We start from the raw sequence: 27,983 nt of genomic DNA on the forward strand, positions 1-27,983 counted from the left end.
ACTTTCCCTCTTTATTTTTTTAAGAAGAAATATATAATATCTTACACATTAAAGTTGAAATATAGTCAATTACTCAAGTTAGTTTTGAAGTTAAATTGGTTATTAAATTTACTAAAAGGTTATATATTTGAATATACTAAAAAAAAAAAAAAAAAAAAGAAAAGATCGAAGTATTAATATGATTGTCTCGTTGCTTTAAATTTTAAAATTATATATTTCATACATCAACTCACAACTTTTTTTTCCTTCGAGTTTAACAAGTCAAGTTCTTAATTTCCTCACTAAGGGAGATTAGTTTGTATAAATATCTCATTTCCTTGAATTAGTAGTGAGGTCAAAAGTATGGTTTAGAATTTCGATCAAAATCTCGAAATATCCATCCAAATTTTGAGATTTGGATGGTCTCAAAATTTTAATTGGAGACAATTTTGTTTTAACCAATTTTGACAAAATTTTGAGAATATTCCGATTCCCTTATTTCGATGAAATTTAGAGATTTCAAGAAAATTTCATTTTTTTAAAATTTTATGATCCCAATTATACATAATTCTATAGTTTCACATGTTAATGTCATTTTCTACAAAGGATTGAGCCATTTTTAAGTGTTACTTTTTCTAATTTCAATTTTTTTTCAATCTTTAACTTTATATCAAGTCAAAACTTTCATTTCTAAAGAAATTAAATTTGATAAAACCACAACAAATAACCTATATAATTTTTTACTTTATTCAAACCTTGTTAATTAAATTTTCACATTATTTCACATCAAAATTGAATTTATGTGGATTTTTTTTCTTTAACCATCCAAAACTTTAATAATTTTCACATTATTTCACTCCAAAATATTCATAAACTTAATACTATTTTGTAATTATTTTCCATTTCTTCTTTAAATTTCTGCTCTCACGTCAACATTTACACAAACGTTTACAATAGATATCTAAATGTTGTCTTATTTTATAGAAATTGTGATTAAAGATGGTCAATTATTATCTAATTAAGCCACAATTAAAGTTTTATTAACTAATTATAACAATTTTCATCAATTTCAATAATTGTTCTTAAAATTTTCATTGATATTGATATTTCCATCGTTATTACCATAAAATCAGGACTTCACTATTTCCATCGACATCAATACTTTGAACTTTGATCAAAAGTTAAGTATGAAATATGAATGAGATAGATTATAATAAATTGAAATTAATAATTGAATTACTAAATCAAAGTTTACTATATTAAATTCATTTTTTATAGTCCATTACAAAATTTAGGAGATATTCATTCAAATCCAATAGTTCATATCTTTCACTCATGTCCTTCTCCCATCAATTAGTACTTAGCAAAGAAATAGAAAATTTTAATATTTTTTTTAAACGATTTGAACATTTCACTTCTTAATTCATCATATATTATTTATTATTTGAATTATGTGAAAATTAACACGTCAATTTATTATTATTATTATTTTTTAACAAAGCATCAATTCATTATAAAAAAAAAAGTATGACAATGAGACAAAGGTTAAATAATCTTTTTAAAACACCTATATTCACACATTTATTGTTTATATTATATGAATATTTACGATAGGGTTAAATAATCTTTTTAAAATACCTATATTCACATGTTTATTATTTATATTATATGAATATTTACGACATTTTATTACTTATTTTTATATATTTATAGTGTAATAAAAAGGTCAATTCACCCGAAATATCTAAATATAGAAATTTAATTCCATGAATGAGACATTGAGAAAATTTCTAAGACATTTGGTAATATTTCCACCCACTTTAAAGTACTAATAAATGTGTATAATAAATAACCTGACCCACATGAAATAACATAAAAATAATTGACCTTTACTATCACTTGACTTAAAAGTTAAAAACTTCTTGTCTATTACTCATATTCTCTAATTAAATCAGAGATGAACTCTAAAATGAAAATTAGAAATTTCAATTAATATTTGTTTGAATTCCATATGATGATGATGATCATCATCCACAATTTCAACAATTTCAAAACCTAAAATTAAATGACATTACAAAAACACAATATGCTTTACCGATATCCCTGAAAACAAAAGGCACCATGTACAAGGCTGGCCGGAGCCGGCGGTCATAGAAACGAAGATCGATCCGGAGATTACAGAGACAGAGGAATCAGAAACAGAGAAGCAGAACGTAGAATTGAAACAGAGAGTGTATGTACCTGGAAATTGGAAACGGATGAAGAATCTGATTCCGATTAGGGAGAATCAGATGTAGATGTGAAGTTGAATGACGAAGGTGAAGAGGGAAATTAGGGCAAAGAAGATGAGGGAATGGATGAAAATGGAGGCGCCGCTGGTTTGGAAGTTGCCGAACTGAACAAATCGGTGGTGGCCAGGGACTTGAAAGAGAAGACCTGGGGATAGAAGAAGGAATAGAACCACAGCCACGAAAACTGGGCCCCAATCCGCCATTGTTTTCTTCTTCACCGCCACTTAAATTTTTTTTTTTTTTCTCTCTCTGCTTTCTGAATCATTGGCCTTGTTATATATTTCGTGGAATTTCAAAATGACAGATTTCTCCTTCCCTATTTTCCCAATTATTATTATTATTATTTTGTGTAGTGGAGATATCGTCTTTTTCCTTCTTGGAAATTGTGGATAGATTTTCTTTCAAAAAAGAAAAAAAGGGATAGATTTGTACTTTTCATAAAAAGGTAGAATAGTTTTGGTTTAAATACACTTTCTTCCTTTTTACTTTTTGGCTTTGCTTTCTTATTTTCAAATGATTGGGTTTGGTGTCTATATTTTTAATTTTTGTTTATTTTGATCTTTATATTTTGAAAATATATTTTTTTATCTTTTTATTTTTAATTTTGTTTCATTTAGGTCCATAAACTTTTAAAAAGTGGTCATTTTGGCTCCTTAAAAATGAAAAATGGAGTGTAGAACAAATTGACGATTATGTTTTTAATGTTTATTGTCCCACTCTGTTGTTTCATGATTATCACAACACTCTTAACAGACGAGTACTTTATCGAAAGAGGGTTGAAATTGAAAAAAAAAAAAAAAAAAACTTTGCTCATAAAAATATAGCTTAAAAAAGAAGAAGCAGAAACAAAAGCAAAGGCAATCTCTTTTGTTGGGGAGACACCTCCAACTTTTTTAAGTGAAGCCAAATATTCATTTGAAAACCATTTTCATATTGCAAAATAAATGTTTGATCTAATGTGTTGATGTGAACAGGTCTAAAGTGTATTATTTTCACTTGTGATTGACAGTCAATGATTTTGTTCAAGTTTTGTTAAGTTTAGATTTAATGTTATATGTTCATGTTTTGTTCAGTTTAATTTGTTTGTATTAATTTGATGGCTTTGTTGACACCTTTAAGTTTAGATATAATAGTTAAATTTAGTGGTTTTGATTGTCCAACGTATGGTTTGCAGGGTGATTAAAGTTTAATTTGGGATTAATGGTTTGTTTAAAGTATGCTTTTGAGGTATTTTGCTTCAATAAATTGTTATTTTGGGTTAATTGTGTGGTTAAAGTTTGATTTGAGACTATTTTTTACTGTTTTTTTTCTTCTTTTTCCATTGTGTAGTTAGTAGCTTGGGGTTTTCTTCTTCTTCTTCGGAATTGGTTACACATTTGGTATGTTTTTTTTTCTTCTTTATGACAAGATAACAATGAACAGTACAAAAAGGGCTATAAGGCTTTTTAAATTGGAAGTTGTTTTAGATTTGAATTTCTTGTCCTACCTTTTATTGTATTATTCTATCTATTAATATATTATTTTTATGGTAAATTTATCGATCATTAATGAGTCGCATATTTTTAGGTCGTTTTGAGAGTCAGAATGATAATTATGCACTTTTTATATAGTTTTGAGATTCAAAGTTATACTTAGATAATTTTTAGGTAGTTTTAGAAACCAAACAGATGCTAATTCACTTTTTATGTATGTAAATGATATGATACCTTTACATGCAGAAAGATCAAAGATGGATGTTCAATTCCATAATGCTATAATCCTCAATACTTGATGAATTTTGTATTTTGTAATGTTGTATAGTTACAAATTACATTTGATGTATTTATTGTATTATTAGATAATTTCTTTAGTTTCTAATATAAATTGATTACTAAAGTTCAATAATGAAAGAAAGTCATTGTATTTAATGCATACATTATGAAATATTTCATGTGTCTATTTAGCTAAAAACAAGTGCTTATAATGTAATGGACATAATTTCAATGTTGTTTGTCATAGCATAAGATTAAGTGATATATATGATATCTTAAAAAAAAAAAAAAGAGGTTATATATATGATATGATAGCCTTAGAAAATGGTAATCATATGTCAAAGAAAGCATTAAAAAAAAGCTATTATATAATAAAGATAATATTGAGAATAAGCTATTATGTTAGGGATAACTTTAATGGTGAACGCAATTGAATATTTTCATAGCTATATATACATACTATATTTTCATACTCTATTATAGTATCCATTATAGCTTTACAAAAAGGTGTTAAAAAGTCTCACTTTTAATAATATAGGCTATTAGGATATTCGAAAAAGGTCATAAAAAGTATTTTATAGTCTTTTCCGTTAGCTATTATAACTATTATTTCTTGTAGTAAAGTGTTTAAATAAGTATTTATAAGTGAAAAAAAAATATTTATAAATATTTAGAAATACACTCTTAGTAAATTTGAATATATCCTAACCCACTGCTATTATTATTTGTCAATTCTAGATTGAAAAAAGGTAATTTTTTAGGTTATAAGTAGAAGAGTGTGGATTTCAATCTTCGATTAGATAATTATGTTCACTTTGGAAAGAAAAAAAAAGAAGTGTGAATTCGATGATTATACTGACTTTAGCCAAAAGAAATTATATATCTAAAATAGACTCTAGGTCACTCTGATCAATCTTAGAAGAATTAATTTAGGAATAAATATATTTTATTCAAATAATTGAATTTTACGTCGACATAAAATAAAATTGGGTGATAACTGACATAAAATCTTTTTTTCTTTTTAAGGTCAGAAGCTCCAACTTTAGGGATTTTTTTTTAATATTATTATTTTAAAACTTATTATAATTATGTAATAGTTTTGAGGATTAATTGTTCAAAAGATCTATTTTAAAGGTCTAAAATGGCAAATGACCTAGTTGTTTAAAAAAATGTCAAATGACCATTTGTTAATGTCACGACTACGTGAAGTTACATTATTGTCCTTCTTTTTTCTTTTTCTTCTTCTTCTCCGGTATGAGAAATCTTCCTTTACACGTCGTCTTCTTCTTCTCCAGCATCTTCTCCTCTGTACGTCGTCTTCTTCTTCTTCGACACGACGAATCCATGCAAGTAGCTCCGATACGACCAACTCTGATGAGCAAGAGACAAGAGAGAGAAGTGATTTTGTGCGTGATGAAACGAAGAAAGAGCGAGACGAGCTAGAGCAGATGCGTGAGATGAGCTAAAATGAGAGATATAGTGATTTGTGAGTGAAAAAAGAAGAGAGAGTGAGACAAACGAGAGAGAGATTACATTTTTGCATGCACGCGAGTATATTTTGGTAATTTCACTCGAATTTGACGTTAGCAAAAGGGCATTTAATATTTTTTTAAAAAAATCGGGTCATTTTATATTTTCCACCTAATTTTTGGGTCATCCATCTTGCAGATCCTTTTGAGCATAGTTTTGAAATTTATTTGAAAAATATTGTTGTTTTGCATAAATTGTGATGATTGAACTATTTATGGATCAAAATATATTACAAAAAATTATTTTTAAGATGCGATGATGCATTAGAATATGAAAACCATTAACTCCTCATATTTTCAAAATGTAAAGAACAAATTTAATGCATCCTCCAATTGATTTTAATCATACCATTAATTTATCATAAATCACACCTTCCAACCGATTTAATGCATCTTAACATTTTAGTTTGGAATTTTCTTTAAATATTTTGAACTTTCTCACATTTTGAAAAACATTGTCAAGAAGTTTGGGCTTGAAAAGGTGAGTATTAAACGAACCCCAGCTTCTACTCATGTTAAGCTGTCGAAAGACTCTGAAGAGGTACAAGTTAATGAAAGTTTCTATTGAAACATCATTGGAAGTCTATTATATCTTACTGTCAGAAGGCCAGACATTGCATTCGCCATTGGTGTATGTGTGCAAGATATCAGTCTTGTCCCAAGACAAACCATCTCTTAGTTGCCAAATAGATAATCAAATATATTAATGACACTAGTGACTATGGGTTGCTATACACTTTTGACATAGTCAGTTCCCTAGTTGGTTAATGTGATGCTGACTAGGCAAGAAGTTCTGAAGATAGGAAGAGCACTTCAGGAGGTTGTTTCTTTTAGGAAATAATTTGATAAGTTGGTTTAGTAAGAAACAAAATTGTGTTTCTTTATCCACTACCAAAGCATAATATATTGCTATGGTATTGAAGGAAATCGAAAATGAGATTTCCATGAGCAATGGAACAAGACTATTCCAAATTACAATCATGAATCAACAATGCATTTACAGTCAACTTCAATACAAATGGTTATGCAAATAATATAGAAATTACAGCATGAGAATCTCAAATGTATAGAGGGAAAAACTGTACGAACAAATGCAGACGCGTCTCCAAGTTCTTATGTGCACTCTGATCGCTCGAACAACAGCAACCACGAGCGCTCGACCTACACGACCGCAACACCGCACGAACATAGCACGAACACTTTTCGCTTGTCCTCAACGATCTCCTTGGTCACAAACTTCTTCGCAACACGAACGGCTGCCACAGCACCACGAACAGCCTCCAGAAAATCTCGACGGTGTCGAGTTGAGTCTGAAACCACCAACAAGGCTACCTTGATATTCTCGGTGTGAGAATCCAGAGGGTGGGCTCTGTTCGGACTTGGTATGAGGCAGACAAACGGAGGAAACAACGATTGCGTACACGACTGGCCAAGTGGAAGATGGCTGAGACCTATCATATAGGTCGATGCCCAATCGTTTAGATAAAGCTATGCGATTGTTTAGCAAAAGCTATGTGATCGTTTAGCTCCGTCTGTCGCGTACAGACTCTACACGATCGTTTACCTTAGGCCAGTGATCATCTAGCAAAGCTATGCGATCGTTTAGTAAATACTGCACGATCGTTTAGCTCGCACCTGCACGATCGTTTAGCTCTCCCAGCCGCCGTTTAGTAAATCCGAATTTACTTGACGACTACGTGAGTTCTTTTACGCGAGAGAAAACTCAAAATCCTTTTCAATCTTTTGTAAAACCTCTTTTTCGAATAGGAAAACCAATTTTCCTTTTAAACTCACGGTTACCATGATCCGATAGCCACCCACTACTTTGGTTATTTAAAAGAAAAAGTATTAATTATCTAATAATTAATATTATTATAAACATAAATGATAACCAACTTATCATACTATATTTATAACCTATAGTTTTAATATTTCATCTCATGAAACATATAAACCATAGTTCTTTTTCTATTCCATGGTACTTAATGTAAATCTCATTTACATCAATCCTCCACTAGATATATCTTATATATCATACCGATTATAACATATATAATCAAAATACCTCTTGTCAATTTGAACATTTCAAATCAACACCAAGAACTGATCCTCAACAGAATCCAAGCTACCAAGAGGACCTTATGAACCTGTGGCTCCGAAGCTCCAACGGTATGTGAATAACTGACTAAACTCTTTAGTCACGAGATCCACCATCCGTTAACTGCTAGACACTCCACTAAAGACTGACAGCTGAACTCTTCTTATCACAAATATATTATGTGTTCATCTTAACCTATCAGCAACACGACAACCCTTCATAGATCGCTCGTAAGTACAATTGGGCCAATAACCGTTATGCCCCTGTAGTTACATCTGTCTCCTTAAGTACCACTGATCCCTCTAATGAACATAAGTCATAGTCTTACTATGACCGAGTCTTCTTTTCCAAAGAGAAGCTGTGGCCACTATGTTCAAGCCCCGAAATCAGCCCTTATGGGAGCAATCTCTTTACTTATCCCTGCTTCGGGAAAGAAGTGAATTCCATCTTGTGGATTGAGTTCCTAGCTCTCAGATCAGACAAGTCCCCAAAAAGGTAGGCATGTTGAGTTTGCAATCTGGCCACTCTCACCCATACTAATCAAATGACTGCCCTCAAAGGCAGGAGTTCTCAAAACACTCAAGATTGAGGTCATGTCACCTATGGTCATTTAGGTGAGATATAAGTCTCTAGTATCAACGACATTATATACAGAGTCTAGTCATCTCGTAGTCTAGGTATTATACAAACTCTTTGTATAGGACATCCCCGCTCCACATCTCCACATGAATGGTCAGGATCTACCATCTGTAGTAGTTTACAACACTTGTAAACCTCTACAAAGTGGGCCGTATCTGTAGTGTCACCAGGATCAGGTATCCCACCTTAATCCTTATACTACAGACTGATTTAGGTTATCACTTAAGGCATGATCCACTTATATATCACATATACATGCTTAAGTTCACATAAGATAACCAAGGAGCTTTGTTTATTGGATATGAGTAAATGCTAGAATTAAATAACACTTATTTGATTCATTGAACAATGTGTATCTTTAAAAAACAATGAGACTCCGGGAGAATTAGGACTACCAATCCCAATAGGTAGTAGTTGTACTCAGTTAATTTAAATGAAGCAAATTCTGAATGAGTATGATGTTCCACAAGAGGCCATGACTCTGTACTATGACAACATAAGTGCCATCAATTTCTCAAAGAAACCAGTTCAACATAGTCGAACCAAACATATTGACATTAGACATCATTTCATAAGAGAGTTGGTCGAGAGCAAACAAAATGTGTTAGAACATATTCACACAAAGAATCAACTTGCAGATATTTTCACCAAAGCATTAGATACTGTTCAGTTTGAAGCTTTAAGAGTTGCTCTGGGGCTTTGCACTATTGATGTATAACAATTAAACATTATGTTCGTTTTTTAGCAGGGTTGGGCTTCATGGAAATTTAAGCCCGTTAAACGGGGAAAATGTGGATTAGCCCTATTTTAATGCTTCTCTATTGGGCTTGTTGGAGAATCAGGCCCACTGGCGATGGAAAATGTCCTTTTCCTATTATAGCCCACTATCAGGTTTGTAGTTACTTATTTAATTCAAATTTAAATTTAGTATTTTTTGCGATTATTAAGAAGGAAGTTCAAACTAAACTATATGGTGCTTCAACTTCCTCTCCATGTTTGACGAAACCCTGGTCCTTTTCATCTCGTGTGTGATCCTTACTCTCATCGAGTGGTGAACACTAGACAGAAGAATTACAATCTGAAACAAAAATGGTTTAATACAAAAAGCAAGCTAACAGGAAGAAGAATGTTGAAAGCGTTGTTCCTTCTTTCTCTACGAACATATATGGTGTAAGGATGCGAGGGCGTCTTCAACAGAGTAAAAATGTTGGGGTTATGCCTCCTTTTGCAAAACAAAGACGATCTGGAGTCAGCTCTACTTATAAAGAGAAAGGCAAAGGCAAAATAACTCCTACTACTTTAACTATGATTGACTTAGTAGGCCATGGGAGAGAGATCCCTATCGAACAGGGCCATTCTTCCTCCAGTACCTCATCTGAGTCAATGCATGAGTTCATCTAAGTCAATGCATGGGTTTAATTGTGATTGACTTAGTAGGCCATGTGACCCTTTCCAGTAAAAGGTCTCTTAGTCATCTTGTCTTCAAGGCATGACTCACACACAGGTAAAGAATTTTCTTATAACTCGCTTAGAAATCCATTCTTCACCAACCTCTCAATCCTATTGAGATTGATGTGTCCTAATCTTAGGTGTCAAAGTTGGGTATTTTCTTTAGGAGAAATTTTAAGTCTTTTATGTTGAGTTACTGTAGCCTTAAACATTTCTATGTTACAGAGGGTGTTAGTTGCTAACGGTCTTAGCACATAAAGATTGTTTTCCAGTTTTACAGAACAAATACCAACACCATTTTTAGAAATAAACACTTTATTTACAATGAAGTTGATACAGTATGAATGTTCAAGCAAATACTTTACAGAAACAAGGTTCCTTTTTAAATCAGAAACTATATAAACATCTTCTAAAATAAGAAATTTGTTCTGTAAAGTTAACCAGAGACCTCACATTATCACAGTTGAGATGACGTGTCCAGTTCCAACCCGCATCTGTTGGGGATGATGCCCTAAACTCTCGTGTCCTGTAGTTTGTAAATGCAGTTTTGAACAAACGCTTGTGATGTATAATATATGATATTTTCTTCACTTATTGTCTATGAGCATTGGATGTTTTATTTGCTTTACCACAAACCAATAAACTAAGATCCTTGGTTGTCGTTTGTTAACTTAAGCATGTATTTGGAGACATATAAGTGGATCATGTCTTAAATGATGACCAAAATGGTTTGTAGTATATGGATAAAGGAGGGATACCTTATCCTGGTAACACTACTGTAAACCTCGTACTCCATTTTCCTACATAAGTGAGTAAAAGCGTGCTAAGTAAAGTTGTGAAAGGAGGTAAAGAAAGTAAGAAGATGGAGGAAGAAAATTCTAAGTGTTAGAAATATCTAGTCATAGGTGAGTTTTAGATAGTATAACAAATGAAAATTTGGCTAAGTATGGAAGCCAAGTGTAAGCATGCATTGATAGAGAAGTGTGGACGCATGAGGTTGTGTGTTAGTAACTAAGGCTTGTAGAGGCTAAGTGTTGAAGACAAGGATAAGCTATGCATTGGAACTAAGGATGAACACATGAGTTGAAGGATCTTGCAAGATGCATTGATAAGGCTTGCGACAGCCAAGGGGCTTGCGAGGTTATTTGGGCATTGAAGAAAGCCAAAGTGTGGCCAAGAGAAAAGCTATGTGTAGCAAAGCATGCGGCAACCTTAAGTGTGCGCGAGCATGGGCACTGGGCATTGGAGATGCGTGCGTTGGACGATCGTGTAGCAAATGAGCGGCGCTACACAATGAGGTAGGCGATCGTCTAAAAAATGAGTAGCGCTACGCAATGAGGTATGCGATTGTGTAGAAAATGCGCGGAGCTAAGCGATGTGGTAGGCGATCGTGCGGTAAAGTGTGGTGCTAGACGATACGAAGGGTCGCGCTAAACGATATCGCTATGTGTTGGACGATAGCATTAAGTGATGGGGCATTGGCACTACACGATCGATATCAATGATAGATGATGAGCTGCACGATAGGAGCTGGGCACTAAACGATGGGGTATGCGATGTGCACAAGGTGTTGAAACTCGATGCACGTTAAAGTTATGCTATGAAGCGAGGAAGGCCTAACGCTTGGTTGATATGTTAAGACTAAGCTGAGTGGGCTAGGACATGCATTGGCTTAGGAGTATGCGACCAAAGGAGGGACGCAATAGCCTCTAAGTGAGCTATGCATTAGTCAGATTGGGCGAAGCATTGTATGGAGGAGGCATGCAGCCATGTGGTTGCAAGCGTTGTTTTGGGAGCTGACCCTTGCGTTGATAACCAAGAGGAAAGGATCATCTTAGTGATTGATCAGCTAAGCCAACTGTCATACTCAGGTTTGATATTATCCCTTTAAAGATGAGGTGGCAGCTTGATGTTAAAAGAAGAACATGCAGCTGCTAGTTTAAAAGGGAAACTCAACTTCAAAGAAAGGGTTTGAGAAATTAACTCGACTAAATGGAGTAATTTTAGAGCATTCAAACCCTGAGTATGTCCAGTTACTGAGGTTGAAATGCTGGAAGGAGATTCTAGCAGAATCGAGCTGGACAATGAAGAATCTGACTGAAGGTCAAATTCTCAAGTAAGCTTGGGCCAGTCTTGAAGATTTAATGATTCCGGCTCAACCACGAGGAATTATGAGTTGAAATTTTAAGGTAAACTTGCTAAGACATTTTAGAGAATGTTTGTAGAAGGAAATTTATTGAGAAAATGCCTGAAAAATTAGTTATTAAAATTGAAATTTTAATCTAGAATCTTGAACAAGCAGGGAGCTGTTTGGGTTGAACAAGCAAACAGCTTGAAGGGCTTGACAATGATGTTGGGCACATGCGTTGAAGCCTGAATTGGCACAAGGATGCACTGAGAAGCATTAAAACATGTAACACATATTAAAGGCGTAAGCGCAAGTGCTATGTGGGCGTTGGATCCTACAGGTAGACACACAAAGTATTAGGCGCAAGGTTGCGTTGGAGTTTATGGGCACGACCAAAAGAATGCTTGGGGCATGCGTTGATGTGCCATAAGACGGGTGCATGAGCTAAACGATTGGTGCAAAGGTTACTATGCGATGGGTAGTAGGGTGGGCTGAAAGCTTGGCCGCATAGAAGGCTTGAACGCCTAATGCAAGGCATGGATATAGGCCATGGACGCATAGTGAAGAAGTTGCTGCCTAGTCAAGTTAAGGCCTAAGAATTTGGTTAAGTGTTCAATGCACAGTGAGCATAGCATTGAAATATTCGATATCAAAAGGAAAAGTACATGAAGAGGATTGCAAAAAGCTGTGAGTGAATTTAAATACTTTAAATGTTTTACGTAAATTTCTAATGCTTATGAATGTTTAGCAATGCATGTTTACTGAAAGCTATTTATGACAACTATTCTCAAATAGTTTCCAAGTAACGCACTTCACATTGATGTTATGTTTATGCTATGCTTTTCAATGAACATGAGGATGCGTTAGTACAGAATGCTTTAGGGTAACTAAGTCATTAAAAGATAAGAATATGCAAGTTCAGCATGAGTAGCTTGGTACTGAAGGACTAGATGAGAAGGTACTAAAGCTCAATCTTATATTTGAATAGCTCGATACTGAAGGAGACGGAGAAGGTATCCGAGCAGCTCGATATTGAAGGACATAGAGAAGGTATCTAAGCAGTAGTACCTAAGATATGATGGTACTTAAACTAGAATCACGTGCATGTAAGGAAAGTTGTTATTGGTAGTATTGAGATTACTCCACACTAACTATGGATTGACGTTGATGAATTGAGTAAAAGGTTCTCTCTCAACTAAGGATGCAAATTATGTTTTTAGGAAGTGAACAAAAGGGTTCCTTCCCAGTTAAGTAGTAATATAGTTAAGCATGATAAAGAGTGAGCAAGAAGGCCACTCTAGACTAATAGACTAAGGCATAGTCCAACAAAGCATAAAATAGGGCTTTGTGATGTTAATGATGACATGAATAATAGTTGCCAAGTTTATGTTTCAGTTAAAGCTTTCAGTTCTACTATCAGATTTATGTATGAAAGTTATGCTTTAAATATTAGTCACTCACTGGGCTTCTAGCTCATGTTTTCAAATGTTTTTCCTCTCAGGTAGCGGTCAGTTCCCAGAAGACTTCTCTACTACTGCTCTGCCACTCAAAGAGTTAGGTTGAAAGACGCTTAATTGAAGATTTGTATTAGTAAGTACACATGTGCCGGTCATGTAGGGACTAGTATTCTAGATGGGGCTCACTAAGTTGTAATCTACATGTATGAACAATGCTATAAAACCCTGTAATGTAAATGTGTTAAGTTCTAAGTTAATTTGTTCAGTATGTTGATGAAATGTACGTATGCAGGGTTTTAGCAAATTAAATAGGTTAGTTAGGCAGTAAGTGCCAACAAAAGGGTTGGTAACTACTGTAGTCACAACTTTGTCCAGGTTAAGAAGGTAATTTGGAGCGGGGTGTGACAGCTACGGTTGCGGCCTGCTTTGTAGAATAGTTACAAATGTTGTGACTTGCTACAGATGGTCTGATTCTGATCATTCATGTAGGGACATTCGAGCGGGGGTGTCCTATACAAAGAGTTTGTTTAAGATCGGACCACAAAGTGTTATAGTCTCATTATATAACGCCGTTCATGACAGAGACTTCACTTCACTAGGATGACCATATGTAACATGACCTCAATCCTGAGTGAGTTGAGAACTCCTGCCTTTGAGAGCGATGTTGGGAATGTCCTAGAACTCGCAGTTCGTGTTAAACATTCTATTTATCAATAATAATAAATTGTTGATTTTGCATTCCATTATGAAAATCCAATAAACATATCCATGGCTATAGTCTGAATACTTTAACTTTATGTGGTGACATAAATAAGATCAAGTTAATAGTATATAGCTTAAATTGTCTAATAAGTATATGGATGAAACTAGGTATATCATCTTGGTAACACTATTGTATGCGGCCCACTTCGTAGCTATTACAAAGAATTGTAAAATGCTACGAACGATGTGATCCACAGATTGTTCATATTGAGACATGTGAGTGGGGGCATCCTATGCAATGAGTTTGCATATAGACTGGACCACGAAAATAGTCACTCTTCTTTATAACGACCGTTTACTGTTAAAACTGACTATTTCATTTATTAAATAACCTAGGTTAACTCAATCTTAATACTGAGCTAGTTATGAACTCCTGTTTGTTCGGGATTATCTTTTGATCTGCAAACGGTAAGAGTAGTCCAATAAGCCTCCCATTTTGGGGATAAGACCGGATGAATAGCTGAGGACATTGCCCTGCAAGATGGAATTCACTCCTACCCGATTTAGGGTTAGCAGATAGGTTGTTCTCGTAAGTACTGATTTCAGGTCTTGAACAATCGAGGCCCCGCCTTTTCATGATAGAGAAAGGACTTGATTCAAAGGAATTATGAATCAAAATTGTTCATTAGAGGACCAGTGGGAACTTAAGGAACAAGATGTATTCACAGGGGTAAAATGGCTATCTTGACCCAGCTGTGATTACGAACAACCTGTGAAGGATCAACTTACTGATTATGGTTATTTCAAGTGGATATAATATATCTACAGTGAGGGGAGTTCAACTATGAGCTATAGTGGAGTGACCCATTAGTTAATGAATGGGGGTTAATTTGGTCTAATGAGTTTAGCCGATTAATCTCGGATCATTAAAGCCTATGATCTGTAGGTCCGCGAAGTCCCCCTACTAGCTCGTAAATGGATAAGCTTTATAGTAGCTTGATAAATTAATTTGAAACGTTCAAATTATAATTAAACGGAATAGGAGAATATATATTTAAATATGATTTAAATATATGAAGATAGATTTGTGTATAAAAAAATATTAATTTAATATTTGATATTAAATTAATCAGAATTATTTAAATAATTATTAATTTTATTAGAAAATTAATAATATTTTCAATTTTAAAAACGAAATTGATTTTGTAATCTTATTTGATTTTTCAAAAAATTGAAAAGTTAAAAACATGCACAAAATGAAAAAACAAATTTTTCCATTACCCATCTTCTACTAACTTACACAAATATCACTTGCCTACTTCACATTTACTCCAAGCATGAACTGTAACTCCTGCAGTGTTCTTCTTTGAATTTTCACCTGCAATAAATAAAGAAGATTGAAGTGAATTTGAGGCATGCATTCAATAGAAATTTTAGAGAAAATTTCAGGTTGAAGAAAGATTTTTCAAACAGTGTGGTGCAGTGAGCATCTCCTTTCTTTCCGTTGCTTCAAGCTGTTCTTGGGTCCCACAACTCGTTCTAAAGCTCCAAGAGGATAGTGGAAAATATCTTGAGGTGGTTCATGGTGCATTTTGGAGAAGAAAACTGCCGTTGATCAAGATCTTGAAGAGTTGTACAAAGGTATGACTACAAACCCTCTTTTATTAGAATGAACATGCTTTAGTTTCTGTCAAAATTAATGAATTTGAATGCTTATTGATCCTTGTTACTTTAGCTGTATGTTGATACACTCTTACAAGCGATCCTTTAATTTGCATGGGTATGAGTGGCCAGATTGCCGACTTAAACCTACCACTTTGGGGATTCGTTTGATTTGGGAGCTGGGATATTAGCTACACAAGATGGATTTCAGTCCTTCCTCGAAGCAAGGGTAAGTAGATAGATTGCTCCCTTAAGGGCTGATTCTAGGGGCTTGAACGATGTGGTGCCACACACCTTCTCCTGGCCCGAGAGGTATCCACACATAGTAAGACTATGTTGTATTGTTCATTAGAGAGATTAGTGGTACTTAAGGAATTAGATGTAATTACAGGGGCAAAACGGTAAATTGGTCTAGTTGTACTTACGAGCATCTATGAAGGGTTATCGTACTATTGATTGGTTATATCTGATGGATACAAAAATATATCTGTGGTGAGAAAAGTGCAGTTGTCGGTCTTTAGTAGAATGTCTGGCAGTTAACGAATGGTGGATCTTGTGGCTAAAGAGTTTAGTCAGCTATTCACGCACTGTTAGAGTTTCGGGCCATAGGTCTATAATGTCCTTTTGGTAGCTCAATGAATTCAAGTTGAGAATCAGTTTTTGTGTCAGTTTGAAATGTTCAAATTGACAAGAGGAAGTTCGATTATATATGATATGATTGAACTCGTTAATTATATATGATATGATTGACATTATGTATGAGATACATTATTTGGAGGAAAATGATATAAATATGATTTATATCTAGTGGAGGAGAAAAGACTATGGTTCATATGTTGCATTTGATGTGATATTAAACCATAAGGTAATGAATATAATATGATTATATTTATTATTTATTTTTGGACAATTATGAGATAATTATGTCAGCATTTTCTCCGTAACCGTGTGATAGTGGAGGTTGAATTCAGTTTTCATAACTGAAGAATAAAATGAAAATCGTTTTTATTTTGCAAAAGATTGGTCATTCACTCACGTTGTAGTGTATATTGTCTATCGTATAGCAAACTAAGGGCCTACACGATAGCTCAACATTTCTACACGATCGTATACACGTGCGCGGCTTACTAAACGATTGCATAGGATTTGATAAAGAGCATCTAGTTTTTTCCTAAATAATCGCGCGCCAGAGCGTTTACTAAACGATCGTCTATACGATCGCAACCTATTTATTAAACGATCGTGTACCGCTTTCTAAATGATCAAGCATTGTCTATACGATAGACATCAACCTTTTCCACTTGCTTGGTCGTGGTATACAATCATTTCCTCCTTCCCTCTGCCAAATCCAATAGAGCCCACACATCCTGGATTCTCATATCGAGAACACCGAGGGTTCTAAGTGGTGGTGTCCTCCCCGTTGCTGTGTTCGTGTGGAGGCCGTTCGTGGGTAGACGATCGGGTTTTCGATGGACGATTTGCTTGGACTTTCTCAACGAGAGTGGGAGGAACAATTCCTGTATGAGAGCGAGATTTTGGTGAAGAAGAGTTCTTCAACTGGTACGTATTTCATTATTTTGTTATTTAGTTGTCAAATTATGCCGATAATTTGTTGTATATTACATATCTTGTTTGTTAGATTATGAATGCGGTAATTCTGTCACAATGAATTTGGAATGATCTCGCTTCCGCTCAGAGGTACACTTGTATAAGAGTTCCTTCAGCATCGTCATCTCACCAACATCTAGTTGCTGCCAATAACTAATTCATTGAAATGAAGAACAAACATGGTTAGTGGCCTCAGAGTCTATAATCCAGGTAGAACCATCATTCTCCACTAAGCAGGTTTCCAATACAAGTAAATCATATTTACCTTGCTTGCCCTTCTTCATTTCTGCCAAGTATTTGGGGTAGTTCCTCTTCCAATGCCCATCTTAGTTGTAATGGAATCAAATTCCCTTTGTAGCCTTGATTTGTTTTCTTCCCCTTTGAGCGACAACTACAGGGTTAACTTTACCCTTTCCACCCTTCTTTTTCCACTTTTTAGTGCCAGAGGAAGAAGGTACAGACTTAGTCCTAGAGGTAAAACCTCTGTGAAACTTTTTAGAAGATGAAGCAACATTTACTTTACCCTTCTGTTCCTTGCTTTTCATCAAGGATTGGAAGGTATGTAGCTCATTGAGTAGAGTGGTCAGGTTGTAGTCAATCCTGTTCAAAACAGCATTGCTACCGAAATGTAGGAAACTTTCAGGTAAATATTCCAAAATAAAGCTAACCTGACTGGTTTCATCGATGCTTGACACATTCGTTTCTGCCACGTTGAAACTGACTATCATGTTGAGAACATGTTCTCGAACAAATGCACTTTCTTGCATACGAGCATTGAATATGTATTTCAGAGCGTCATGCCTGAGCTGTGCGGACGGTTGTTCGAACATTCCCCTCATGGACTCCATGGTCTCACGAGCCGTGAGCATGAGCTCATGCTTCTTGGCCAAGACTTCGTTAAGACTTTTCAAGATATATGCTCGGGCCTTATCATTTTCCCATGTCCAACGCTTGTAAGCTTCCTGAATGTTTCGAGGGGCATTAGGAGCCGGAATGGGAGGACAATCCTCTATGAGGATAAAACAAAGATCATCGATAATCAATATTGTGTTGATTGTGTTTTTCTAATAAGTGTAATTCTCTCTTGTTAATTTATCCACGACGAGTAAGTTTAAAGTAGCGGTAGCCATTATAAAGTAATTACTGAAAATGAACAAACTATTTACATTTAGTCTACTTGCATTAAACTATTTAAGATAACCAATCAAATTTTTAGCAAAATAGCCTAGTGTACCCTAAGTTACATCTATTTTACAATGATGTTTCAATGAGGCAAGACAAAAGTCACCGTAGGGTGATCAAGTGACTCTTCACTGAAATGAGACATTCTCAACCATTATACAGAAACTACATCAAGTGTAACTCCTTATTTTAAGTTCTAGAGAAAAAATGATTGGGACATAAAACTAAAGTAACCCTATTCATTTCTAGAGATTGAATAAAGCGTCATGGAACACTGCCATCCCTTAGGAGGAAACCCACGATGCCACGAGGTGATGCATGAAACTTTATTTAACCTAATGAGAGAGGCCGAGGGATGTGTTGTCACATGTCCCGCTCCCATTTACTATAAATACTCTCTCTATTCACCTTGTTATTGACCTACCCAAATGCCACCCGTAAGAGGACACCCATGGTGCCTTGAGGCGGAGAGTAGATTTCACGATGTGAATTTATAGGGAGAAATGTGTAGAGGATAAAATGAAGTATCATATACCCATTTTCCTCCCACTGAGTGTTTTACCTGGTGTTAATTAACTTAGAAAAAATATTCGGCTACTGATTTTTATCTAAGTGAACGTTTAATTTGCTAAAAAACAACACTTGTCTTTGATGATTAAACAATTTTGATTGAAGTTTCATTAAACTCTTTAATAGACTTTGACCAAACTTGCATGCATGTAAAATCTATCTAATTCACCTTTCAAGGTAGGTTCCTAGGTAGGGGTGCAACGTTTTCGTCAACTTAAGTACCCCAGCCTAGCTAGAACCCACCTCAGACGAAAGGTCCCTTATGAAGGAAATCAGACATGAGGATTTCCATGAGTAGTGGAAGATCGTTCCAAATTTCAATCATATTTGAACATTAATAATTACAATTAAGAAACAGAAACATATGGTCATGCATAAAGCAAAATTACAGCATGCTTTTCTAAAGATCAAGGGAAGAATTACACATACCTTTGAAGACTCATCTTCAACACCTTTGATCACGAACGCTCGTTCATAGCAAGACGACAACACATGAACACTCGTCCACCACGACCGCAACACAACATGATCAACAAAGAACTTGAACACTGCGACCTCCAAGATCACGAACATAGCGAACTCCACACGAACACCACGAACGGACTCCAAATAACCTCGACTAGTGTCGAGTTGAGTATGACACCACCACAATGGCTACCTTGGTATTCTCGGTGTGAGAATCCAGAAGTGTGAGTTCTGTGTGGACTTGGTTAGAGGCAGAGACCAGAGGAAGAACGATCGTGTAAACGATTGAGCAAGTGGGAGATGACAAGGTCGATCATATAGACGTTGCCCAATCTTTTTAACAAAAGTTATGCAATCATTTAGCAAAAGCTGCATGATCGTTTAGCTAATCGACTTGCTGAGTGTCTATCGTATAGAAACACACCACGATCGTTTAGTCTCTCCAAGCTATCATTTAGCAAATCTAATTTACTTGACAGACTTTCCGTGAGTAATTTTCGAGAATCGAAATCTCAATTCACAACTTTTGCAAATCTTACATTACGTAATTTAGGAAAACATTTTTCCTTTTATCTCACGGTTACCATAAAACCACCAATAACCTCCCACTCAATTGGTTATTAGAGAAAAAGAGATAATTATCCAATAATTAATATTATTATAAAAACATATGATAACCATGGTCCTTAACGTAAATCTCATTTACATTAATGCTCCACTTGATGTATATCATACATCATACCGATCATATCATATATAATCGAATTACCTCTTATTAATTTGAACATTTCAAATCAACACCAAGAACTGATCCTCAACTTGAATCCATTGAGCTACTAAGGGGACCTTATGGACCTGTAGCTCGAAGCTCCAATGGTACGTGAATAACTGACTAAACTCTTTAGTCACGAGATCCACCATCCATTAATTGCTAGGCACTCCACTAAAGACCAATAGTTGAACTTTCCTTACTATAGATATATTATGTGTCCATATCAACCAATCAATAGTGCGATAACCCTTCACAGATCACTCGTAAGAACAGCTGGGCCAATAACTGTTATGCCCCTGTAGTTACATCTAACCCCTTAAGTACCACTGATCCCTCTAATGATCATAGGTCATAGTCCTACTATGACTGAGTCCTCTCTTCCAAAAGGAAATTGTGGCCACTATGTTTAAGCCCCAAAATCAGCCCTTAAGGGAGCAATCTATCTGCTTACCCCTGCTTTGGGGAAGGAGTGAATTTCATCTTGTGTATCTGAGTTCCTAGCTCCCAAATCAGACAAGTCCTAAAAAAAGTAGGCATGTTGAGTTGGCAATCTGGCCACTCTCACCCATACTAATCAAAGGACCGCCCTCAAAGGCAGAAATTCCCAAAACACTCAAGATTGAGGTCATGTCACATATGGTCGTTTAGGTGAGATGTAAATCTCCAGTATCAACGGTGTTATATACAGTGAAAAATAATCTCGTGGTCCGGTCTTATACAAACTCTTTGTATAGGACACCCCCGCTCACATGTCTCCACATGAATGGTTAGGATCTACCATCTATAGTAGTTTACAACACTTGCAAACCTCTACAAAGTGAGCCGTATCCGTAGTGTCACCAGGATCAAGAATCCCTCATTAATCCTTATACTACAGACCTATTTAGGTTATCACTTAAGGCATAATCCCCTTGTATATCTCATATACATGCTTAAGTTTACATACAATAACAATGGAGCTTTGTTTATTGAATATGAGTAAATGCCAAACAAAATAACTGTTATTTTACTCATAACAATGTGTATATATAACAAACTAAAAGACTCCGGGAGAACTAGGACACCAATCTCAACACCTTATAGATATGTTTATTACATATTTAATCTTTTAATAAGAATCAATTTAGTCCTATTAAACCGATTAAAAGATTAAACTAAGATTTATAATCTCATTAGAAATATGATCTTAGGTCTGTCTCATTCATGTTTTAAAACAATTTTAAAAATGATTATAACCTAAGATTTGTATGCAAATCTTAATTATTGATTTTAATTCTAATTTTATTTAGTTATAACGATTATAAATAAATGAAAAAGTTTAAAACATTCATTGCATGCTTGACATACTTTAGCTAATCATAACATTTATAAATTAACCTAAGGTAGTGTCATGCTTCATGCAATCTCCATTCATAAATAACATATATAACAATTATATAATAAGGTAATGAATCATACTATAGCATACTTCCATACATTCATTCAACCATATATTCTAACAGTTATAATATAAATGATGCATGGATATGCGATAAATGCATGCAACTATAACATTTATACTATATGATGCAGGAGCATGCTATATAATTTAAATCATGCATATACATATATTATAACACTTATAATATAAAATGATGCATGAATATAAATGCATAACCTATGGTGGGTTTTACAACTATATGAAATACAATATGACATATAAGGAAAAACATACATCATATGTATATTTAAATCTAACAGCTAATGTACTGGGATAGGACACCTAAAAGAAACTTAAAGGCTAATGATTACAAGAGTAAGAGTCATCCGGTTTGAAACGAGTGAACCAGGCCTTGAACCGTTCGAATCGAACCACCCTTCAACGAACTCTTTGTAGTGATCGTGTAACAAACTTGTTGTAAATGCTGCAGAAACTTGCTGCACGATCTTGAAGCAAAAGTTACACGATCTTGTAGAACTGCTTTTGTGTAGCAAAAAGTTACACGATCTTGTAGAACTGCTTTCTTCCTCATCGAAGCACAGTTTAGAATTTCTTCTTTGAAGTTCACCGGGAACAATACAAACGACTCAAAACAATGAATATAGACTCTATAACATAATTATGCCCAAAACAGGGGCCTTTACAAACCAAATTTGTAAACGAATAAAGCCTTAAAAGTAAGTATCCTATCTCAAAAAATCCATAAAAAAGAAACCACATTCATCACTGAACATTCATCGCATGAATTATGAACATAATGCATAATATTAAAACCCACCATTACTGTAAAATTGATTCAATAAGAAAGGGAATTTGGGATCAGTAAACCAACGAACTTGGCTCTGATACCAATTGAAGGATCCCAAATTGAAGGGAACCTTGAGCAGAAGCGGATCGTCCCAATTTCCATTTCTCATAGAATTTAATATTTACAGAAAAGAAAGAATAAGATATGCATTTACATAAATTACCGCATATTAAGTTAAAAGAAAACTTAGGGTTTAAGAAACCCTTACATTTGAAGACTTCTTCAAGTATCCCTCGATCAATATATGAACACTACCACAATGGTTTCCTCGGTATTTTCAGGCAGAGAACCCAAGTGTGGTGGGCTCTGACTATTTTGGAATGAGGGAATTTTGATTTGAGTAGAGAGGAGGATGAGTGGAGGTTGTTTTGTTGGGAATGTCCTAGAACTCGCAGTTCGTAAATTTTGTGTTAAACATTCTATTATTCAATAAAATATTATTGAGTATCTTATTCAATAAAGTTGTTGATTTTGCATTCTATTATGAAAATCCAATAAACATATCATTGGCTATAGTATGAATACTTTAACTTTATGTGGTGACATAAACATGATCAAGTTAATAGTATATAGCCTAAATGGTCTATAAGTATATGGATGAAATTGGGTATCTCATCCTGGTAACACTATTGGATGCGGCCCATTTTGTATAGGTAATACAAATGATGTGATCCACCGATCATTCATGTAGAGACATGTGAGTGGGGGCGTCATATGCAATGAGTTTGCATATAGACTGGAACATGAAATAGTCACTTTTCTTTATAACGATCGTTTACTGTTAAAACTGACTATTTAATTTTTAAGTAACTAGGATAACTCGATCTTAATCCTGAGCCAGCTATGAACTTCTATTTATTTGGGATTATCCTTTGATCTGCATGGGTGAGCGTAGTCCAACAACACTACTCAATAAGCCTTCCTTTTTGGGGATAAGACCGGATGAATAGCTAGGGACATAGCCCTGCAAGATGAAATTCACTCCTACCCATTTTAGGGTTAGCAGATAGGTTATTCTCTTAAGTACTGATTCAAGGTCTTGAACAATCGGGGCCCCACCTTCTCATGATAGAGAAAAGAAATGATTCTTAAGTAGTATTATGAATCGAATTATTCATTAGAAGATCAGTGGGAACTTACAGAACGAGATGTATTTATAGGGGTAAAATGGTAATTTTGACCCAACTATAATTATGTGTAGGAATGTATTAGCAAGTAGCGGAAGTAACAAGGATCAATAAGTACTCTATTTCATTAATTTTGGCAGAAACTAAAGCATGCTCATATTAAAATAAATGGGTTTCAAGCCATACCTTTGAAGAACTTCTTCAAATCTCGATTCTCAGTTGCAAACATCCCTAAATCTTGTTGTAGGCCACCTCAAGTTCTTCCCTACTATTCTCTTGGAACTTTAGATTGAGTTGTAGGACTCAAAATAAGCTTGAATGAAGGCAACTTGAAGAAAAACACACAGTAGCAACCCACTTGAAGAACACTTTCTTCAACACGAATTTTTCAGCAAAAATTCTATCGATTACATGCTTCAATTCCACTCCAATCTTCTTAATATATTATAGACAATCATGCAAAGAAGATGGCTGCATGAGATGCAACTCATGCTTGGAATTATTGAAGCTAAATGGAGTGGGTTTTTGTGTGAGCTACTTGAAAATGTAGTGGAAAAAATCAAAATTCCATTTTTGTGTTTTTCTAACTTTTTTCAATTTTCAAATTTGATTACAAAAATCAATTTAATTTAAAAAATAAAAAATATTATTAATTTTATAAAATTAATTTCATAAATTATTTTTCGAAATAAAATTAATAAATAATTATTTAAACAATTTAAATAATTCTAATTAATTTAATATCAAATATTAATTAATTTTATACAAATCCACCTTCATATATTTAAATCATATTTAAATATTAATTATCCAATTCCATTTAATTCTTAAAATTATACGTGTAAGGATATCTCATATAATTACTAATTTCTTTAATTCTAGTTTGAACATTTCAAATTAACTTATCATGCTACTCTAAAACTAATCAATTTACGAGCTAGTAAGGGGACCTCGCGGACCTACAGATCATGGGCTCCAACGATCCGAGATTAATTGGCTAAACTCATTACACCGAATTAACCCCCATTTGTTAACTAATGGATCACTCCATTAAAGCCTATAGTTTCACTCCCCTCACTATAGATATATTATGTCCACATGAATTAACCATAATTAGTAAGTTGACCATTCACTGGTTGTTCGTAATAACGACTAGGTCAAATGTCAGTTTTACCACCAAGATTATGTCTTCTTCCTTAAGTTCCTACTGATTCTCTAATGAACAACTAATTCGTGATCCAGTCACTAAACCAAAACTCTCTCAGCCCAATGAGAGGGTGGGGCCCCTTGTTCAAGACCTAGATTCAGTACTTGAGAGAACAACCGTACTCCTATCCCTAAATCGGGTAGGTGTGAATTTCATCTTGCACCCTATGTCCCTAGCTATCTATTTGGTCTTACCCCTAAAATGGGAGGCTTATTGAGCCGACGCTGTTGAGCCAACCCTCACCTTTGAAAATCTATGGATAATCTCGAATAAATAGGAGTTCATAGTTAGCTCAGGATTAAGATCGAGTTACCTAGGTCATCTAAGTGAAATAGTCAGTCTTATACAGTAAACAACGTTATAAAGAAAGAGTGACTTATTTCTTTGTTTGATCTTATGCAAACTCATTGCATAGGACGCCCCCACTCCTCATGTCATAACATGTACGAATTAGGATCACTTCGTTTATAATACTTTACAACTCTTTGTAACAACTACAGAGTAGGTCGCATCCCATAGTGTTACCAGAATAAGGCACCCAACCTTATTCATATACTATAGATTATTTTGACTATTTACTCGAACCTGATCTATTTTTATGTCTCCATATAAAGTTCAAGTACTCATGTAATAGTCATGGGTCTTAGATTATTGGATTTAGACTATTTATTGACTATAGAAAATGTTTATCTTTTTACAAACTGCGAGTTTTAGGACATAAAACCCAATATTACGAACGACCTGTGAAGGATCGACTTACAGATTATTGTTTATATGGACAAAAATATATCTACAGTGAGGAGAGTGCAACAATCGAGCTATAGTGGTGTGTCTTGATAGTTAACGAATAATAATTAATTTGGTTGAAGAGTTTTAACGAATTAATTACAGATCGTTGGTGCTCATGATCTCTAGGTCCATTAGGTCCCTCTACTAGCTCATTAAATTGGAGTAACAAATTGAGTATTGATGTATGAAATTCGCGTTACAAATTTGAAATGTTCAAATTCATTTTTTTAGGGTTTTCGATTGATTGTATATGATACAATTATAAAAATTAAATTTAATTGAAATTAAACGAAATTTGAAAATCAATTAATATTTAAATTATGATTTAAATATAAAATTGATTCATTGGTGATATTAATATTTTATTAATTTAATATTTAGATATTAAATTAATATTATTAAAAAATCAATTAAAATTAGTTGTATTTAAATTAACTATTTTGAATTAATTTTATAAAATTAATTTAAATAAAATGATTTGATTTATTGAAATCATTTTAAATTAATGGGTTTTTCCAATTTTAGGAAAAACTGACTAACATATTTTATAGAATATCATCAAATTCCAATCGTTCTTGGTGATGATCTTCAAGCTGGAGTTGCCTAACATGTAACCCTATACATTTGCATGGCTTTTACCTATATATTGATGCCTCATGCATGAAGATTAGAGAGAATGCAGAAAAACCTGAAAACCTTACTCTCGTTCATCATCAATTCAACTTGTTTAAGTGTTTCCACCACACATTCCAGCTTGAGCATAATAGAGAAGATCTCGGTGGTAGTCTTCTCAGTGATTCAAGCTCTATCTTGGTGTTTTTCAGCTGATTTCGTGGAGGAATCTTCAAAAGTAATATGTGTTTCAAACCCTTTATGAATATCATATGAACAACATGCTTAAAACTCAAATTAAATGTAGTTTAAGTGTTTATTGATTCTGTATTCTTCCGTTGCATGATATATCATTCCTTCATGTTCACCAACAACCCAAAAACTCAGAGAACACTTTCTGTCTTTCACACACTCTCCCTAACGAAAAAGGAGATTCTCTTTTTTCTTTCAAAAACCAAAATACGGCAACCACCCACTTACGTGGGTAGAGAGAAAAGAGGGGGAAGAAGTTGTAACTTCCTCCCTCATTTAGATTAAAAATAAATAAATAATATATATATATATATATATATATAAATATGATAACGAACTTATCATATAATATATATATTAAATTATATGTTATATCAAATATAACATATAATCTATAGTTTTAATATTGTATCATATACAATATATCCTATAGATTCTTTTCTCTTTCCTATGACATTTAATATAAATCACATTCACCCTAAATTTATATATTAAATTATATGTTATATCAAATATAACATATAATCTATAGTTTTAATATTGTATCATATACAATATATCCTATAGATTCTTTTCTCTTTCCTATGACATTTAATATAAATCACATTCACCCTAAATTTAACAATTATGAATCTAATTCATATAATTAATATTCGAATCATATTCAAATATTTATTTCCTCTCACTAAAGCTATAATGTATCAAATACATTATAATAATTATATCACATATAATTAAAATAACTTAATTATATCATATATAAATAAATCCCACAATTAATTTGAACAATTCAAATTAGTCCAAAAATTGATTCTCATTTAATCCTATTGAGCTACCAAGGGGATTTCATGGACCTATAGCTTGAAGCTACACTACAAGAATTCTAGGCTTTAATGTCGGTTGGAAAAAACTAAAGCGAATGTACAATGTCGGTTTCTTAAAAAATAAAAAAGCGGATCTTTAATGTCGGTTTTAAACCGACATTAAATATGGGGCTACAATGTCGGTTTAAAACCGACATTGTAGCTTTCTATTTATTATTTCCCCGTCAATTTTCACTTTTTGTTTCCTTCCTTCAATTTTTTGCTACCCTCTCAAATTTTAGGGTTTGGTTATATATAGGAAAACGAAAAGAAAGAGAAAACTTAAACTCTAGCCATATGACTCCCTTCTCCCTCGCGAGTTCTCTCACCTTCGACCCTCGCCGTTTTCATCTCCATCAATTGCACAAGCGCCGTCGGCCATATCTATGCCACCACCTTCATCGATCATCTGCAGGTCTTCGTTTGTCATTGTTGTCGATTGTAGTAGATTTTAGTGGGTGTTTTCCTCTCTCCCTTATGAGTTCCCTCACCCACGCCTGTGTTCATATAGAACATCTTTGCTCACCTTCGCTGCTCATATGCCTCCCATCCGCACCTTTGAA

At 34.1% G+C, this 27,983-nt stretch overlaps 2 protein-coding genes across 2 annotated transcripts; both read right to left on the minus strand.

Moving 5' to 3' along the window:
* Positions 1-1,944: 1,944 nt before the first annotated feature.
* On the minus strand, positions 1,945-2,532 carry LOC120087962 (uncharacterized). The gene is made up of 2 exons (XM_039044988.2): positions 2,221-2,532; positions 1,945-2,110 (listed from the first exon to the last, which is right to left on the minus strand). Exon 1 carries the CDS (start codon positions 2,471-2,473, stop codon positions 2,267-2,269), a length of 207 nt encoding a protein of 68 aa, XP_038900916.1. The 5' UTR covers positions 2,474-2,532; the 3' UTR covers positions 1,945-2,110; positions 2,221-2,266.
* A 12,806-nt stretch (positions 2,533-15,338) lies between these two features.
* Positions 15,339-27,850, minus strand: LOC150038709 (uncharacterized). Its single transcript, XM_090314220.1, has 3 exons — positions 27,757-27,850; positions 17,962-18,302; positions 15,339-15,401 (listed from the first exon to the last, which is right to left on the minus strand). Exons 1-3 carry the CDS (start codon positions 27,848-27,850, stop codon positions 15,339-15,341), a joined length of 498 nt encoding a protein of 165 aa, XP_090170346.1.
* Between the last annotated feature and the right edge of the window lie 133 nt (positions 27,851-27,983).

Source organism: Benincasa hispida, chromosome 1 (genome assembly GCF_027475165.1).
Source record: "Benincasa hispida cultivar pf3 chromosome 1, pf3_genome.v1.1, whole genome shotgun sequence".
Lineage (NCBI taxonomy): Eukaryota > Viridiplantae > Streptophyta > Magnoliopsida > Cucurbitales > Cucurbitaceae > Benincasa > Benincasa hispida.

Bases quoted from the DNA above. Each gene is read 5' to 3' on its own strand.
- LOC120087962 (XM_039044988.2), bottom strand. From the start codon at position 2,473: ATGGCGGATTGGGGCCCAGTTTTCGTGGCTGTGGTTCTATTCCTTCTT.
- LOC150038709 (XM_090314220.1), bottom strand. From the start codon at position 27,850: ATGACAAACGAAGACCTGCAGATGATCGATGAAGGTGGTGGCATAGAT. The intron at 18,303-27,756 runs GTCGAAGGTGAG...TTATCCTCATAG, and splicing joins TGGAGATGAAAACGGCGAGG to AGGATTGTCCTCCCATTCCG. The intron at 15,402-17,961 runs GTTAGCTTTATT...TATTTATTGCAG, and splicing joins GCATCGATGAAACCAGTCAG to GTGAAAATTCAAAGAAGAAC.